We start from the raw sequence: 20,351 nt of genomic DNA on the forward strand, positions 1-20,351 counted from the left end.
AGTTACAAAATTAGATTACTGTTAATCTCCTGGTCTTTTAATCCCTCCATACAGGAAATAACATATGCAGGAGAGCGCATGTTTTAAACTGACGTTATAACGGTAATATTATCTATCTACTTCGTTCCAATAGATGACGCAATAGTAAGCACATTCCTTTCACGGTTGATCTCCTGGTTGGAGAACAGTAGGAAGAGTTTGGGGCTTCCAGTGCGGAAGGGACCTGGCTTAACAGGTGCTGAGCAGGATGGTCCACCTGTCAGCGTCAGCTAAGCAAGAACGCCGTATCAACTACGATGTTATTTAGCGTCGATGGAATTGGTGATAGTGAGATGATATTTGGCGAGATGAGGCCGAGGAATCGCCATAGATTCCCTAACATTTGCCTTACGATTCGGGAAAACCTCGGAAAAACCCAACCAGGTAATCAGCCCAAGCGGGAATCGAAACCGCGCCCGAGCGCAACTCCGGATCGGCAGGCTAGCGCCTTAGCCGACAGAGGTACGCCGGTGGCCAGATTATAGTTCTGAGCTACTGAAGGTATCTGCTACAAATCGAAAATTTCCCAGTCAAGACCTGGCAACCTGGTAAAACTTAATTTTACTAAAACTTTGTTCTGGATGTCAGGAAGATTGGTGATACCAAAAGCGTTCCTCTTTCCTTCTTAACCAGACTATTCGTAGTATCTTAACTTTGTATGGAACAAATCCAGGAAATTCGTTCAGGCAAAACCCTGCCCTATGGGTTAGACGTCCTGACCCCTGGAATTCTAATCTTGGCACTTGATAGAAGGGAAGGGTCAACTTACACTTTACCGAGAGATAAAGAGTCGTCCGTGTTACGATTTTTTATCGGTTTACTTGTTGTCAATATCACTACTTGTTTCAAACGTGCTTAACACTTGCAGCAAAGAAAATTTCTGTCTCTGAGCAGCTTCCGTTAGACTCCAAATAAATCCAGATACAACAAGAGAACTGATCTTCCCATATACAGAATGGAAGTGAAATAACCTTGCAGCTTGGAAGAGACGATAGTTTACACGTAAATGAATAGAAAACCTATATTACGTTTTGTGATTAAATGCACGGTTAATTAGAAAATTAAGTTTGAAGTTTCAACAGTCCGGCAACATCGTCACTAATACACTCTACTCGTGATACAGATGTAAGAGGTCAACGAACTCAGTGAGTCTTCGTACGTAAGCTGCATTCTGCCCCTAGATCATATATTAACAGATAGGTCATCGCTATGTTAAAATCGTTTGCACTTTCAAGAGAATAACCGCCAGGATCGCCCCCCCCCTTCAGCCGTAAACGAACACGAGATGGCAGTACAGTCGCTAATGCAATTCAAATAGGAATTATGACGTGACTCCTTATGTACCAACTAGATGGCAGCGTTGTAAACCTGACAAAAGTTGTTTACGCCAAAGCCTATAAGGCCGACCTATCTGTGGTATATATGATCTAGGATTCTGCCTAGACGTTGCCACTTGCTCACTTTGTGCAATGACTTGAATTTAGGGATTTTTTAAATTAAATTTACACGAAAATCGTTCACGTTATTGAAATACGCCAGAGGGATAAATTATTCTTTATTAGATTTCCTATCGATGTGGATAAAAATCACAATCCTACTTGTAATAGTTACCAAAGAAGAGGGTGTTAAACATTTGGAAAAAAAAAAATTTTATTTCTGAAAAAAAAACTATAAACTTTTCACCAATATATTATAGTTTTTGTTAAATATAACATGAGCTATTCGCGCTGAAATCTATGAGGCTATTTCACTTTCACCACGTATAGCCCTGCTATTATTATCTATGAAAGTAGTCTGAGTTCCTTTCTCATCAGATCCCATGAGATGTTTTTTCGGGGAAGGTTTTCACCAAATGCGAAAAACAATGGCTGAAAAAAGAATTAAAATGAAAAACCAAAAAATGAACTAAAAAGACCAAAAAAAAGTATGATCACAAGAGAAGAGAAGAGAAGAGAAGAGAAGAAGAGGAGAGAAAGAGAAGAAGAGGAGAGAGAGAGGAGAAGAGGAGAGGAGAGGAGAAGGGAGGAGAGGAGAGGGGAGAGTGGAGGGGAGGCGAGGGAAGGGGGTGGGCAGGGGAGGGGAGGGGAGAGGGGAGGGAGAGGAGAGGAGAGAAGAGAGGAGGAGAGGAGAGAAGGAGAAGAGGAGAGAAGGAGAAGAGAGGAGAAGAGAAGAGAGAGGAGAAGAGGAGAGAGGAGAGAAGAGAAGAGAGGAGAGAAGAGAAGAGAGGAGAAGAGGAGAGAAGGAGAAGAGGAGAGGAGAGGAGAGGAGAGGAGAGGAGAGGAGAGGAGAGGAGAGGAGAGGAGAGGAGAGAAACAATGAAAGGAAAATGAACGGGAAGCATGGGAAAGGGATATAAAAAGGTGGTAAAGCAGAAGTATTGAAAATAAAATGAAAGTAAACGAAAAACATGGGAAGAAAAACGGATAAATGAAGGGAAGAGAAAGAAAACAGCACAGTTACTACAAAATAAGACGCTACATTGACAGACCTCTAATATTTATAAGCAGGCAGTTGGTGATCTGCGGATTTCCCGGCTCTTTACGAGGTCCAGAACTACTTCCGCTTTGGTGGCTGAGATCGACGTCATTATGAAATACTACAAACTATTGTAATTTCAACGATATCGCTACGAATCTACGTTCAGTAAACATCCTGTGTAGACACGTGGACTGCTTAAGTCTCGTGTGCTGGCATTACACCGTTGCCAAAGCTACCAAGCACTAAAATTTCCGTAAAAACTCACGTATCCTGTTGCGACTGTAACTCAACTTCGATGTAATCCCAGAAGCGCAATTTGAAATGACTTGTAATCATGACTCCAAATGGACCAGAGGGGATCGGAACCGTGAATTTCGTAAGAAATGGCTGTTGTCCGTTCCGGATCCTTTTAATTTGGTATTAATTATACGATATTTCAATACATTTTATAATAAAGTATGAATTAAATTCTTAAAAATAGTGACAACACACTGTCGGTTCGTCTTTATTCTCTTGTAGCATTCGATTAAGTTCTAATTTATAAATCATATTATAAGTATTTAGTCTTGTGAATGCCTTCGGTATGTTTGATTCTGCATTGAATATCGCTAAGGGTTCGAATAATAGTGCGGTGTTAACGAAATTAAAGGAACGGAACTCAGCAACACTTTATCACTCCATATCGAATGATCAGATGTCATAGGTCACTGCTAGGCAGTGAGTCGAAATTCTTATTGTTTAAAATGAGACCTGAGAGTCCAATTCAAAGGCTTAGCGAAACAAAGGTTACAGTAATAAGTATATGGAAGGAAATAATTCTCTTTCGCTAATAAGAATATAGGCCAACGTGTCGAAATTATTATTAAATATATGTGTGCATTTTATTCTATATAACATCTTTTCGTTTCCGTCTGTGTAATAAGTAGACCTCAGATTTTAGGTTAAATGCCTATTTTTCTCTGTAAGAATAAACTGAAACTAGTTGAATATCTTCACGAAAGTTTCATGCTACTGTACATTCCGCTATGACTTACATATACAAATCTGTGCAAGATTTTCAAGCGCTGGCAAAGGCTGGTGACTTTTTGTTTTGTGATTTTGCCAGTAATGTTCTGTAATAGAGTAGTGTAATGGGAGATTTTCAAAATTGTTCTTCCTCCGACACATAATGTCAAGTGCGATGTACTATCTGATAATACAGCCTATGTATCTGCACATCAGCCAGAACCTCAATCAGATGTCTTGCATATATACGATTATCAGTAGGTAGATAGGTGGGATATGATGATAGAGATTGGATTAATCTTGCTCGGGGTAGGGACCAATGGCGGGCTTATGTGAAGGCGGCAATGAACCTCCGGGTTCCTTAAAAGCCAGCAAGTAAGTAAGTAAGGTAGGCCTATACAAATATATTTCAGACCGAAGAAAGAAGGGTAAAACTAGCGCTGAGTTAGTTCCGGTGATTTCGAAAGTTCCTCTCTCAAGGTGAGAGTCCAAGTTTCACAACCATACATAACAACGGTTTCATAAATTCTAACTTTAAGGTTTTTCGAGAGCAGACTGGATGGAAAAAGCTTCTCAACCGAATAATAACAAGCATTTCCCATATTTATTCTGTGTTTAATTCCTCCCCCCTAGTTCCATTCATATTTGTTGCTTGTGCTCCAAGATAAAAGAATCTGAAATGTTGACATTAATGTTGCACTATCCGGGAAAGCACTCCTTTCTGCTAAACTAGCGCTGAGTTAGGCCCTCGTACTCCGCTTATACACCTTCAAGTGTTCAGAATCCTCACCTCAGCCATACCAACGTAACTTTAGCGACATTACGAAACTTGGACTCTCACTTTGAGGAACAGAGGTTAAGGATGTTTGAGAATAAGGTGCTTAGGAATATATTTGGGACTAAGAGGGATGATGTTACAGGAGAATGGAGAAAGTTACACAATGCAGAACTGCACGCATTGTATTCTTCACCTGACATAATTAGGAACATTAAATCCAGACGTTTGAGATGGGCAGGACATGTCGCAAGTATGGGTGAATCCAGAAATGCATATAGAGTGTTAGTTGGGAATCAGGAGGGAATAAGACCTTTGGGAAGGCCGAGACGTAGATGGGAGGATAATATTAAAATGGATTTGAGGAGGTGGGATATGATGTTAGGGACTGGATTAAACTTGCTCAAGATAAGGACCTATGGCGAGCGTGTGTACGGGCGGCAATGAACCTCCGGGTTCTATAAAAGTCATTTGTAAGTAAGTCAACATTTCAGAGGTACAGAGGCACGCCACTGCTCATAGGAATGGCTATATCTGTGTGTGTTGTATACAACTTAATGGCAAAGCCAGAGGGAGGGGGATGAAGTACCGACCGTAAACAAATAATATCAAAGGGCGACGTCATTAAAGGAATAGGTCCACCGCTGTGGAGTAACGGTTAGCATTCCTTATCGTGAAACGAGCGAGCCCGGTTCAAATCCTGGTTGGGGCAAGTTAGATGAAGTTTTTTCTAGGGTTTTCTCTCAACCCATTAAGAGAAAATGCTGGGAAACTTTCGGCGCTGGACCCCGGACTCATTTCGCTCGCATTATCAACTTCATCTCATTCAGATTCTAGATAACCATAGCTGTTGATAAAGGGTCGTAAAATGACTAATTAAAAAAATCGTGAGAAAATGTCTGAGAAAATCATCGGACGGGTAAGTATAGCTTTGGCAATGATAACATCGTGTCTTTAGAGTGGTGTACTACAATTTCCTCGTCCACACCTGTGGAGTAACGGTTACCGCGTCTAGTCGCGAAACCAGGTGGCCCGGGTTCGATTCCCGCTCGGGGCATGTTACCTGGTTGAGGTTTTTTCCGGGGTTTTCCCTCAACTCAATGTGAGGAAATGCTGGGTAACTTTCGATGCTGGACCTCGGACTCATTTCACCGGCATTATCACCTTCATCTCATTCAGACGCTAAATAACCTGAGATGTTGATAAAGCGTCGTAAAATAGCCTAATAAAATAAACATACAATTTCCTCGAGCGCGGGTTCGATCCCCGCTTGGGCTAATTAACTGGTTGGGTTTTTTCCGAGGTTTTCCCCAACCGTACGGTGAATACCAGGTAATCTATGGCGAATCCTCGGCATCATCTTGCCAAATACCATCTCGCTACCATCAGTCCCTCGACGCTAAATAAAATAACCTAGTAGTTGATACAGCGTCGTTAAATAACCAACAAAAAAACTACAATTTCCAGGTTATTTTTAATGATTTTCAGATTATTTTAAGTAATTTTAAGTACATTACTTATTTTTCCTATTATGCGTAGCGGGATCGAAGATTTAATTTGTGTCGCAAATTGCCGACGGATTCTCAGAAAAAAAAAAAAAGTGATAATTATTTACTTCGCTAACGGCGCATTACAAGTTTATAGATACTACAGTACAGTAGAACTTGGTTATAGCGACCTCGTTTTGTACGACACCTCGCCTATAACGTCAAAATATTTTGTGATCCCAACTAATTCCCCACAAGATATATGCTTTCCTACCTTGCTTAATACTACAAACGCATATGGTCTACCATGCATATAACGTCATTTTCAACCTTAGTTTGGAATAAGATTTTCTAAGAACCAAAATATTTTAAGAAATATTTTGTTGAAATCTGACCCTGACAAATTCTTTACAGTCTCCATCTGTCATAGACCTCTGGAGTACAGGCGGATTCCCCACCCCATTGTAACCTGCCCGAATTCATGCGGTATTAGATCAGTTTCGACAGGAAGTTTTCACCAAGTGCACGCATTTTAACGCAGTATGGCCACTAAAAGAAGTGAGTGACGCTTTAGAAGTCATTAGAATTATGAACATGTTCTATGAAGCTAGGGAAGGGAGCAGTGAAATTGCAACTGAAATTATGAACATAGAATGTAATTTAGCCCTAGAAAGTGTGTATTGGGCAAGTAGAAGACAACAGAGTAAAATGACTGATTACTTCACTTCTAAGTAAAGTAGTTTGGCGAGTAGTGAACAAACTGTTTTAATACAGAATACTGTATTTATAATTGTAGGCCTACGTATATTTTATTATGTTCATTGTAGGCTTAAAATTCAATAGATAAATCTAAAATAAGTATAATTAAGTTTGTTATTTTTCATTTTCCACCTCACTAGATTGTTAATGTGAATCTCGGTTACTACGACACTCGTTTATAACAACATAATTTTTAAGGTCCCTTGGATGTCGTTATAACCAAGTTCTACTGTATTTGTAACGCGACTAGTGAAGTCGAAAATTTCTTCTAAGTTACAACGTTGATAGCCCGTAAGTCAAATCCTATACGTAACATCACCATGACAACAAAAACAATAGAGAACACTTCACATCATCCATCTGTAGACCTTCATCCATACAAAACTCAGCAATTATGTAAGTTGATCTACACAAGTGAGGTTTCGTTATCAGAAGATTGTGAGGTCGTAAACTTTACAGTGTAAACAAATATTAGACATTGCAAAAAAAAAAAAAAAATGGGGCAACATATTCAAACAGGAAAACTTTGTGACCCAAATTGTTATAACTGGAGAAGAAGTTGTCTCATTATAGAAGTATATAATTTACCATAATTTTACAAACATTCCGTCCCCTCAAGTAGCAGTTTATCGGTCTTGTTCCAGAACTTGATGCAAGCATTTAAGCAACTTAATCTATACAAAATGGTAGAGTAAAAAAATAAGAGATAATGTAGGCAATGTTCTTACCTCTAGAGCTGTAGTAGACGCTGCTAACACCAACAATGGGATCCCAACAAGGAGAAACAGGAATGCTGGCGATCCTATAGACGGTGCAGCACTACACATCCTAAACTTCCTTACAATTTTCACTTTAGAAATATCAGACTCGGTAACGAATTTAGTCCCTTTTGAAGGGTTGTGGACTAGAGGTGGCGAATTTGCCATGATTCTAGAAAGAGTTCCACCCCTAGTAAAAAGTTTTTCTTATTCTTGCACCGGAGACTAGATGCAAATTCTTGCTTGTACCCACTTGTCACATGTGAAATTGGAAACACATGTTCGCTAAGGTTGGTATTTGCTGTTAATTGAACGGAAGAAGTAAAAAATATGATCAACAACAGGCAGACACTCACAAAAACACAAAGCGAGTTGTAACTCGTATGATCTTTACAGCAACGCGGCGTGTTTTTGTTTCTACAAGAGAAACTTAACTACGCTGGGATGTTCCTCGCCGGCCGCTGTGACCGCCAAGAATGTATGAAGTTTTTAAACGCTTGCAACCGCCCGCCCCTCGAACCACGATGCGGACTGCTAGCGCCAGCGTGCGGGAGACAGAAGGAACTAAGAGTCAGCGATCCAAAATCATCCTTCTTCCCCACTCCAATCGAAATAGCGGTACTGACAGATCTCTGATTTGTTACAAACACAATTTATAGTGTTTCTCTTTAACCAACTGTGACACTCAATATTTTTAAAGTGGTGAAAAATATTAAATACCGGCCGTACCTAAAAGAAGATCCTTCCGCTAGTTCATTGCTAGAGCACATGCTTCTCAATCCGCGCCGAGTTCGATTCCCGAAGTTCCATGGGGTAAAGCTTGTTGCAGACAAACTCGCAGAATCAGTGCTTTCCCCTAAATATATCAGATTTCATTAAAAAAATATATTGCACATCACTAAACTCGGCATGGTGAACCTCGAGGCGAGACAGCTTTTCTTCTGAAGAATTTATTACTAATTTTGTATTCACGCCGATTCAATTTTTCTTATTTATCTTTCAATTTTAAACATTAACATTTAACTTAAGTTATTGTATTACTTGATATTCATTCCAAACCAACTTATACTTACTTACTGGCTTTTAAGGAACCCGGAGGTTCATTGCCGCCCTCACATAAACCCGCCATTGGTCCCTATCCTGACCAAGATTAATCCAGTCTCTATCATCATATCCCACCTCCCTCAAATACATTTTAATATTATCCTCCCATCTACGTCTCGGTCTCCCTAAAGGTCTTTTTCCCTCCGGCCTCCCAACTAACACACTATATGCATTTCTGGATTCGCCCATACGTGCTACACCCCCTGCCCATCTCAAACGTCTGGATTTAATGTTCCTAATTGTCAGGTGAAGAATACAATGCGTGCAGTTCTGTGTTGTGTAAATTTCTCCATTCTCCTGTAACTTCATCCCTCTTAGCCCCAAATATTTTCCTAAGCACCTTATTCTCAAACACCCTTAACCTATGTTCCCCTCTCAAAGTGAGAGTCCAAGTTTCACAACCATAAAGAATAACCGGTAATATAACTGTTTTATAAATTCTAACTTTCAGATTTTTGGACAGCAGACTGGATGTTAAGAGCTTCTCAACCGAATAATAACACGCATTTCCTCCCGAGTGTCGTTCATATTTGTTACTGTTGCTTCAAGATACTTCAATTTTTCCATCTCTTCAAAGGATAAATTCCTAATTTTTATATTTCCATTTCGTACGATATTCTGGTCACGAGACATAATCATATACTTTGTCTTTTCGGGATTTACTTCCACACCTATCTCTTTACTTGCTTCCAGTAAAATTTCCGTGTTTTCCCAAGTCGTTTGTGCATTTTCTCCTATCATATTCACGTCATCCGCATAGACAAGCAGCTGATGTAACCCGTTCAATTCCAAGCCCTCTCTGTTATCCTGGACTTTCCTAATGGCATTCTCTAACCTGACCAACTTATATATCAACAAACAAAATAATGAGTGCACCTGAACATTCCTCACAATAATAATAATCACAGCCATATACAGTGAACAATTTAATCATGATGGTCTATATTATACGAGTATAAGTGTATCCACTATATGTTGTTCCATGTATTAAGCATGTTCTAATGAGTGAATGATCTGTTGATGGCATTTAATGCTGAAAATTTAATCATAATAAAAATGTTAAATAATTATTAACACGATTTTACCAATTGATAAGCAAATAGACGGCCCTATATATCCACACTCATTGTTAAGATTTAGTTTTTTTTTATAAATATAATCCAAAATGTCACATTAGCGTTCGCCAATGCAGTGTCAATCACAACCTTGTATCTCCCACAGTATAGTATGCATATACTAGTACAGTATTAGATCCCTCTCTCTACTGGGTGATCAGTTCAAAGTGTGTCATGGCTCGCTGTATGCCGTCATGTGGCTAGTCGATGAGCCTTAAGAATTCAATCTTCCTACACTTCCGCAGAGGTGTATTACTTATCTGCCAGAGAAGTTGCCTAGCAAGTACGGCGTTCATTCAGAAGAGTACTTACCGATACGTACGGTAACGCTGGTAGTGGCAGGAATGTGAACTGTTTCGAAACATGTACTGATGTGAGTTTTTTCTTACTGTCGGGATATGGGGAGAGGGTTAAGACGATTACTTACGTATTTGTTGACATTAACTTCGACGGTCAACATGGACACGGAGCATTTGATTTGTATTGTGGAATGTTGCCGTACGCAACCGATGATAACAAATACCCTGCGTACGACTTGGCCGCGCAAAACACAGTTCGAAAGAGGTTATGGTAGCACACAGACAGTACAGACCGCCATCTGTTGCTACGACGTTCAAGTTATACCGTACACGTTCTCAAGTTCAGATTGAACGCCTTGATTAATGGGCAACTTCTCTGATACCAAAGCTGAAACTCGCTTCAAATCGCTGACTCATCAACGGTGACGTCATGACGTCATGACACACTTTTTACTGAACACCCACTATATAGATCAGTGGAATGGGTAAATAAATACACAGTGCCACTATCACAAATTCTTTTCAGAACCTTCGATACTGCCCACAGACAATTAGAATTTCCGGCAATGTCGATCAAACCATGATCCTTCAGGGTACAAGTTAAAAAAAAAAAAGAGACTTTATCCAACTTAATACAAATTGTGATCGTCGGAGCTAGGAAGTTGGTACGAAAACAGATAAGTTGTGTGAGCTTGGATTGTATCTCTACCGCATGAAAAGTAACAGAGCATCTCTCAATGTCAGTGAACCAGAACGACAAACATGTGCAGCCGGGGTGGTAACCAAACATGTGCTCCAATCGTCCACAACCTTAGAACAAGAAAATAATAAGCGAATAATATATAAAAAACAATAATTCGTAATTATAAACTTTGTAACTCCCAAACTAAATTAATTCACTTCTAGGGCTACATATAAAAATAACATATACTTCCATACTTCCACTCGGTAATGAGTTTTGGAATAATATTCTGGGGAAATTCCACAGATAGTAACAATATATTTCTATTACAAAAAAGAGTAAATAGAATAACAGTAGGTGCCAAATCTAGGGAATCGTGTAGGACTATTTAAAAAAAAACTACAAATAATGCCCATGGCTTGTCAGTATATCTTTTCATTAATAATCTTTCTCGTATATAATCGTGAAAACTTTGTAACTAATTCAACAGTTCATAACATAAATACACGTCAAAAATTACTTTCATATTCCATCGGCAAGTCTATCGTGCTATCAAAAAGGAGTGCGTTATGTGGCAGTAAAAAATTTTAATAGCCTCCCTATCGATATAAAAAATGAAACTCAAAACATAAAATTATTTAGGGCCAAATTAAAGAAGTACCTAATTTCTCACGCCTTCTATTCTGTAGGTGAATTCATGACATTCAACAACGCTTCATGAAATTTGATACTAAAACTTTGTGTTGTACTAGTAACTATATTGTAAATCTCGTCTCTATATATTTGATCTAGACTGTGACTGTAAATTAAGACTTTTTAATAGTATTAAGTTTTTTGACTTGTTCCATATTCTAGCTGTAAAGCAATATATGAATAACATGTAATGTTAATAAATACAATACAATACAATTATAATTCCAGCCTCATATTCTAACAAATAACAATGACCATTTTCAGTTTATCAAAAGAAATATTCCTATTATGTTCAGAAAAAAAAACAATATTTGTACTCCGAAAATATCCATTCTACGTCACAAGACGTTACTGGAGGAAATCTGAAATATAATTTAGTATATATGTTACTATCATCTCATATGTGGCACATAACACTGTATTAAATCCATTTGTTTTCAACAAAATTTTTCGTTTCTATTGTAATGACAGCTAGGAAGTTCGTATCATGATTCCGATGCTCAACTTGGACTGTAACACAACCCAATGCATAACAGCTTGAAACGTCAACGTTTAACGAAGAATAATCAGGGGAAAAATAGACGTGTTACAACTCCTGTTTGCATAATTATTTAATATCAGATTAATTTACTTTTCTGGAATCATGCATAATATTCACATTACCTAAATAATACAATTATAACAGAATAGCTCACTTTGTTCAGAACTTAAAACATTAATATAAATTAACAATATTCTTCAAGCTATTCACGACTCTACACAGCTACACAGAATGCCACTATGCGTTGTTTATGTGAACATACTGTGCAGTGGTCGTTAGCACTCTCTGAAATGGGTAAAGGGTAAGCGGAGCCGTCCCATGTGCCCCGTCGTGCAGCAGGAAGAGGTAGAGAGCATACCAGCTAGCAGCTACGAGAGCACCATAGTGCAGTGTGGTCTCCGCGGGTAAAACACGCTAGCCCCAGAGTGCTCTGTGCTGATGACCGCTGGTATATCATCTGTAGCGAGCGGGAGCAGGGCGAGACGCGGAAGTCATCTGTGCTCCTCGCTGTACTCAACTGAAATCTACTGTTTTGGTACTATCTTCCTACCTATGGTGATCACTAGGGCTAGGATTTTGATGAAATTGCCTCTATTTTCTTGTAAGCCAGGAACATAGCTGCTTTAGTGTTTATATGTTATGTGATAAACTGAGTGTTTTGTGACATATTTGTTAGGGCATTTTTTTTTGCCTCTTTCAACTCATAAGAGCATCTTTTGTTTTATTCGGTCATTTTTAGGCATTTTCATTTAATGTTGGTCATACATCCTCATTATTAATGTAAAATAATGTTTATTTCCTTTGAATATTTTCTTTACATATTTTGTCCATTAATACCCATTATTTTGTATAATATTTTAAACGATTTTCTACACAAATATTGCCATTTTAACGTAGTACACCCCATGTAATGGATCAGTCCAACCACCTCTTCAATATAGACTCCTCTATACCTGCTAATTCCGGATAAGAGTGGCCTTGTGGTAGACTACACGGAAACTAAAAGTAAAGTAAATCCATGGTGCTACAGTCCATGAAGGGTCAAGACCGACCAACCTACTGCTGACCTCACGCCCAGATGCCGATGCAGAAGTGAACGATCATACATGGAAAGTACATCGGGTAAAATAATTAAATAAAGTGTAGGCAGGCTAATACTTAGAAAAAATTATGTAAAATTTGATTTAACTACTAGTCTAAATATAAAGTAGTACAAAACCTCTTTTCCTACTAAGCCAATTATGTAAGATCAATTTTTAGGGCATTTTTAAGAGAGTTTTAGGTCATAAATGCATTGTTTTTAGGACATTTTTTCATGATTTATAGGTCATCAAAATCCTAGCCCTAGTGATCAATACGGTTCGGTTAAGGGGAGAGGATGATATTTTTTGGTGAAAAATGAGTAAATTTTCAAAAAAAAAAAAAAAAAAATCTTTAAAATACTCTGTGATATGTGTGGAATGCATAGCATAACATTTTGTGGGTATTTGTGCCCTTATCGGATGTTGAGGCGTCATTTTTAAACTTCCTGAGCTATGGATTTTTAAATCACTCGCCCGCTTTTATCAGTTTCCTGTAACTTCATTTTTTTGCTACATTGCCAGACAAAAATGGATATAATTTCTGAACTATTAAAGATACATGTATGAAATTTAGAACACACATTCTTTAGACTATTAGGAAACGTTTCTCTGTAACAGAATTTTGTTAATTGATTTCATTTTAAAAATACGTCCGTTTGTTTGCAAGAAAGGAAATCAGAAAATTGTTATTAAAATTTAATTGTTTATTTTACAAAAGGGACTAATATCAAAATTCTGTTACAGACAGTTTGTAGAACATGCTTTTGCAAATACATTGCAAAAACTGTTTGAATCTATCTTTAAAAATGTTTTAGATATATCAGTTTTAGTACAAGCCTGCATTGGGTATATTTTTTTTTTTCAAATTTTGGCCCCCAAATATGTATATATATATATTTTTTTTTTCAAAATATTTTTATTTGGTTGAGTTGCCACAGCTATGAGCTCTCTACATACAAAAAATTAATATTTTACACCAAATAGGAAAAAAGTTAAAAAAATACCATCCTCTCCCCTTAAAGTACCTGTATCAGGATAGGCATTCTTGGTCCGTCCGTTTTGTTTACAAACATTAACTGCTGGAAAGAACGCTAGCTAAAACATCAGAGAATCGACACTGTTGTCTGTCTGTCTATTTATTTATTTATTTATTTTATTTATTTATTTACTTATCTATCTATCTATCTATCTATCTATCTATCTATCTATCTATCTATCTATCTATCTATCTATCTATCTATCTATCTATCTATCTATCTATCTATCTATCTATCTATCTATCTATCTATCTATCTATCTATCTATCTATCTATCTATCTATCTATCTATCTATCTATCTATCTATCTATCGATCCATCCATCCATCCATCCATCCATCCATCCATCCATCCATCCATCCATCCATCCATCCATCCATCCATCCATCCATCCATCCATCGATCTATCTATCTATCTATCTATCTATCTATCTATCTATCTATCTATCTATCTATCTATCTATCTATCTATCTATCTATCTATCTATCTATCTATCTATCTATCTATCTATCTATCTATCTATTTACGAGTATTTATTCACTCTGGTGGAGTTAAAGGCAGTACAGCCCTAGTTAATGTTTGTAAACAAAACGCACGGACCAAGGTTGCTCATCCTGATACAGCTACTTCATCCGGGCTATTCCATCTCAAATCGACCGAAATATAGAGAAAATTGACCTTGCAATTTTCAAATACAATTAAACTTTTTCTGTCCGCACTATGATACAATGCTCTGTGCAAAGTTTGAGGCGTCAGAACTTCATAGTGTTTCGATTAATAATATTTTAATTTATCGTATTTTCATAAAATTAGCAACTTTAAACTGTTATGGCTCCGAAACCCTTTCACCCAATGATCAAAATCATGGTTTATTTTGATGCTGAAAAGTTAAAGTTTATATTGACATGTAAATAGTTTTTCTTACTGTTTATGGAAATGGAGAAATTTAGATTGTTCTTCATTAAGACACCTTTGCCCACGAAAATAGTAATATACGTTACAAGAGCGGAATGTTGAAGTTTTCATGTTCGAGGAAAAGATTGAAAAAGCGAAACGTAGTTGAGCTTTTTTAATTTCCGAGAACATGAAAAGAAACATACCGCTCGTGTATCGTACATTATTTTGTGCGAAGATCGTTTATTACATACCTGAAAGAGGAATCTAATTAGTTGCAATGAAATCTTCATCTTGGTTTCTGTTCAATGACGGCAACTTTGGAAAACAAATATATCTATCTTCAACATTGTTCCTATAAAATGTTTTCTGTGTTTACTATACTCCAGCAGGCCGTGATATACGTCTGTCTTTTTTTCCCCCAGTCTATAAATGCGAACTTAAAACAAACGGTAAGGTTATGTAATGATTTATTTTCATACCTTGCTCTGGATTTGTCGGGAACCAGAGAAGCACAGCCTTGTTCCAAAGCCTCTTCAACTTCAAGATCCACATCTCCTTCGTTCAAAGTAGCCGCCATGATGAGTCTGGAATCCTTTTGATTTTTTCACAGCTTCCTTAATGTTACTTGCATTACAAATGCAGTAACTTTTGTGGTGTTGTAGAGTTTACTTAATTTTTGCAAATATTTAAAAACAATAATTAACAGTGCAATTTAGGTGAAATTGCAGTGGTAAGTTTCCAATTTATAATTATTACTATATTGAACGTCTTTAAAAATAACATGTTAAAAGCCTAAAACAGTAAAATGAATATGACGCTTAAGCGGTAAGAATAGGGAAATTGTTATGTGTGTTACGTTGGGAATACTGAATGTGGTATTTCATACTTACCGCGTATTGGTTTTGTGCGGAAAGCAAGCAAATAAGCACGATCTCGCACAAAATATTTTTAAAATATATCGTTAGAGTCCGCATTGAAAGTACAAATAAACACGTATTTTTTACTGGTGCAACGTTAATAAGAAAGTATTGAAAAATCAAATAAAGAAAATAAATAGTACGCGCGTGAGCTAACCAGCTGACTGTGAGGCGGGAGCTAGTCTAGGCAAGCAAGGCCAGGAGACATAAACACGTGGTGTTTCGTCTAGTAGGGCATAGCTGGGCTAGCTTCATCATAGGTTTTCATGAACACAGGAGTAAAATGACGCCCAATGCTCGCTTATCTTCATCTCTCGGCCAGTGTGTGCTAGGTTGCGCCTTTCAAGTCTAGGCGTGTGAAAATAATTTATTTAATACCTCGAAACTTATTGCCGTGACACTAAGCAAACAATGCCGAATCCCTCTTAATAATGCAAGGTTTTTTCTCAATATTTTTTTACATTTTTACAAATGGGCAAAAAGCCTAAAAGTAAGTAAAATCATATTATCTGTCTCTCTGTATACAATAAAAATAAGGATTACTTCTTATCATAACCTACCAAATGTCAGCTGCAAATGAGCTCCCGTTCAGTGTTCTGCAGTAAATGGTTCCAGAGTTCTGAGCGCTGAAAAAGGCTTGTTTTTATAAAATACGCTAAATTTGTCGCTCAACAATACGAAAACCGTTTGACTTTCGATAGTATATTTTTGCAAATCCACTCTCCTCAGCACCTTGTATAAATAGGGAAAAAATTAGAGTATAAAAAAATGCGAGGTTTTTTACTGATCGATTTCATATGCAATAGCCCATCCGAACTGTAGTGGTCACAGCTCGTCGACGTATGGATAATTTAATTTGTTTAATGTAGTTTTACAGCCTGGGGACGGATTAAGACAAGCGGGTCAAGGTTACAGCTTACAGTGAACAGGGGGTGTCTGTTCAACAAAAGCGCCCCTAGTGGTTAATCTGCGAACAAGGCCACAGTTTAACAATTGCGCCGTGTTATTTCGCACAGACACTTGTTGCTCGTGTCGGCCAACCCGCCTCAAGGGGAGCGACGAGAACCAAACGCAGATAGGCTCGCTTAACCCTCCAGCTACGGCGCTGTCAACAGATACCGAGCCTACGATTTAATCAGATTTCAACAATGCATTGGATTCAGTCATAGCACAGTGGCTTAGAATTAAAGGGTAAATCTTCATTAAAGAAGTTTAGGATATAATTCAATGCACGAAAGCAGTTTTCCGTGAAAAGGAAATGACACAAGTTTTGGATTCATTAATATCATTCCATCTTTAACAGACTATAGTGAAATTAAATTAATATCATTTTGAAGAATTTGACAATCAGCCAAACTATTAATTTCACGAAAAATTTTAAGTTCATCCGCAAATAAGAGGCAGATAGAACTTATTCTTTTACTTATGTTAATAATAATAATAATAATAATAATAATAATAATAATAATAGCCACCTGCGTGGCTCAGTCGGTTAAGGCGCTTGCCTGCCGGTCTGAAGCTGCGTCCGGGCACGGGTTCGATCCCCGCTTGGGCTGATTACCTGGTTGGGTTTTTTCCGAGGTTTTCCCCAACCGTAATGTGAATGCAAGTAATCTATGGCGAATCCTCGGCCTCATGTCGCCAAATATCATCTCACTATCACCAATCTCATCGACGCTAAATAACCTAGTAGTTGATACAGCGTCGTTAAATAACCAACTAAAAAAAAATTATAATAATAACCAGGCTTCGAGACTTTGGACCCGATACAATAAGTTTACTGTGCATGCACTATAGGTTGTTGACTCGCTGCAAGTAGGTAGAGATGTGTTGAGGTAACAACGTTACTATTTAGAGTAGAATGCGGTAGTATGTGGCTTTTTATTTTTATTTTATTGGGTTATTTTACGACGCTGTATCAACATCCAGGTTATTTAGCGTCTGAATGATATGAAGGTGATAATGCCGGTGAAATGAGTCCGGGGTCCAGCACCGAAAGCCACCCAGCATTTGCTCGTACTGGGTTGAGGAAAAATCCCGGAAAAACCTCAACCAGGCAACTTGCCCCGACTGGGATTCGAACCCGGGCCACCTGGTTTCGCAGCCAGACGCGCTGACCGTTACTCCACAGGTGTGGACTAGTATGTGGAAACACACACATATGTACATTCTGAAAGTAAATGTACATTACACAATGATAATGTCAAAAGAATGTGAAAAGCATTTATTCTCCTGTCTTTTATAAGCATTTGTGTTTAATTTTACTCAGTGTTAATGGTGGAAATAAGCATGTAGCAATTTTAATTTTTTCATTTATCCCATTGGTCGTCTTTAGAAAGTGCAGTTACAGTACCGAATTGCAATGTACCTACTACAAGATACAATCTCAGTGTCTGAAACGTAAATCTTTTTCGGTTATCTGCCAAAGTTTGTACCGTGGAAAGCTGCGCTCTACGTCGCATGACGTGATAGGAGCAAAACGAAAAAACCTAACATCATTGCAGTCTCTAAGACATAGTCCTTCATTCTCGGGTGACTCTATGCCCACCAATTTACTGTTTATGTTACACAATGTTCCATATCCGTTATTCTTACATAAAATTGATTTCCACTTGTTTTACACGTTCAGTAACCGGTGTACTTGGTGTCACATTAATTCTCTGCGTCATTTTCTAAATTAATTTGAGGCATCTCTTGCTCTGACTTTTCTAGCCGTGTAATAGTTTCAGACACAGTTTGAAAATGGGTTTGTATGAAAATCAAATTATTCGTCAGAACCTTCAAATCCAAAGCGTTTTTCTTTGCGTATTTGTTGGCATTTATTCTACAGTACTCCCACCCACTATACGCTTTACCACTATACTCAGAACGCCGTTATGCGGATTTCCCACTGAATTGCTCTATTGGGCCCGAAGTCTCGAAGCCTGAACAATGAGGTTTGATGCCTAGTATAATCGCCGCGGCCTCATGCTTAACATGCCGGCATCATACACTAACGTGCGGTGAGCTTTTAAAACATAATTTTGCCGACAGATTGTTGCTCTGTAGGTTTCACTCTAAGCGTCACGTTGTCACGTCTGCTTCCTCGATAAGAATAAGCACTAGTTTGTTAGGAGAATGGAGAAAGTTACACAACACAGAACTGCACGCATTGTAATAATAATAATAATAATAATAATAATAATAATAATAATAATAATAATAATAATAATAATAATAATAATAATAATAATAATAATAATAATTTATTTAACCTGGCAGAGTTAAGGCCATATGGCCTTCTCTAACACTCAACCAGGAGTAAAGACTGCGTTACAAAAACACTACAAATTTACAAATTACACTACAATTTTACACACAAAACTGACTAAGATAATAATAATAATAATAATAATAATAATAAATATAAACAACAAATAAGAAGAAATCAGACATAATATATAACATACAGAAAGAAAGAAAAAAGCATAATAATATGTGAGCAGCAGGTCAAAATAAATGAGGCATACAAAAAAAAGACAATTAATAATAATAATAATAATAATAATAATAATAATAATAATAATAATAATAATAATAAATAAGAATAGTAATAATGATGATGATAATAATAATAATAATAATAATAATAATAATAATAATAATAGTAATAAAATAGTGCAGTACAAAGTATACAGTGAATACAATATTTCTAAGTACACACAATAAGAAAAATTAAGATTATATATAGCTCAACTTATCACATTAGAGATATAACATTATCGGAAAATATGAAAACAAAAATATAAAATAAGTTGAATATCATTAGAACATAAAAAAAAATGTGAATACGTGGAAACATGCAATACAACACTTGTCATAATAGTAAGTTAGTTTGGCAACTCGTTATAAGATAATTTTCTAACTTGGATTTGAAAGAATTCAATGTTCGGCAGCCCTTGACTTCAGGCGGCAGAGAGTTCCAGTGACGAGAGGTAGCAACAGTGAAGGATGAGGAATACAGAGACGATGCGTGAAGTGGAATTTCTAGCGTGTTATCGCCTGACATAATTAGGAACATTAAATCCAGACGTTTGAAATGGGCAGGGCATGTAGCACGTATGGGCGAAAATGCATATAGAGTGTTAGTTGGGAGGCCGGAGGGAAAAAGACCTTTAGGGAGGCCGAGACGTAGATGGGAGGATAATATTAAAATGGATTTGAGGGAGGTGGGATATGATGATAGAGAATGGATTAATCTTGCTCAGGATAGGGACCAATGGCGGGCTTATGTGAGGGCGGCAATGAACCTCCGGGTTCCTTAAAAACCAGTAAGTAATTAAGTAAGTAATAACAACAACAATGAGGTTTGACGTCTAGTAGGGCTACTGTAAATCAGGGCTATTTTGACTTACCGGGTTACATTGACAGTTTTCGCAGCACTTCGACAATATGCTTTAAAAATGTATAATATTGTTTGTTATTGCTAATGAAGCTTATTTTTAGCGCAGTATGATGTTCACTATGAACATCTAGAGTAAGTATTATAGTGAAATCATCAATCAGAACACCCTTTAACCTACAAGTGAAGGTGCTTCATGTTCAAGTCTGGCGAAGGATAAGAAGAACACAATACAAAATCTTTGTTCTATTTGTAAATGTGACTTTCGCTTCTATTATCGCCGCGGCCTCATGCTTAGCAT

The 20,351-nt window shown here is 37.4% G+C and overlaps 1 protein-coding gene across 25 annotated transcripts in view; it reads right to left on the bottom strand.

The window, feature by feature from the left end:
• The window catches only part of trol (terribly reduced optic lobes), a 1,501,851-nt gene extending 1,494,067 nt beyond the window's left edge, over nt 1–7,784 (bottom strand). For 17 of the 25 annotated variants that reach the window (XM_069836003.1, XM_069836007.1, XM_069836002.1 and 14 more), the window contains exon 1: nt 7,272–7,783. In XM_069836003.1, the coding sequence (XP_069692104.1) occupies nt 7,272–7,469 (198 nt within the window). In that variant the 5' untranslated portion in view covers nt 7,470–7,783. Of the gene's footprint in view, nt 1–7,271 lie in introns of all 25 variants that reach the window. The other 8 variants (XM_069835989.1, XM_069835996.1, XM_069835998.1 and 5 more) reach the window with 1 other exon arrangement.
• Nucleotides 7,785–20,351: the final 12,567 nt, after the last annotated feature.

Source organism: Periplaneta americana, chromosome 9 (genome assembly GCF_040183065.1).
Source record: "Periplaneta americana isolate PAMFEO1 chromosome 9, P.americana_PAMFEO1_priV1, whole genome shotgun sequence".
Classification (NCBI taxonomy): Eukaryota; Metazoa; Arthropoda; class Insecta; order Blattodea; family Blattidae; genus Periplaneta; species Periplaneta americana.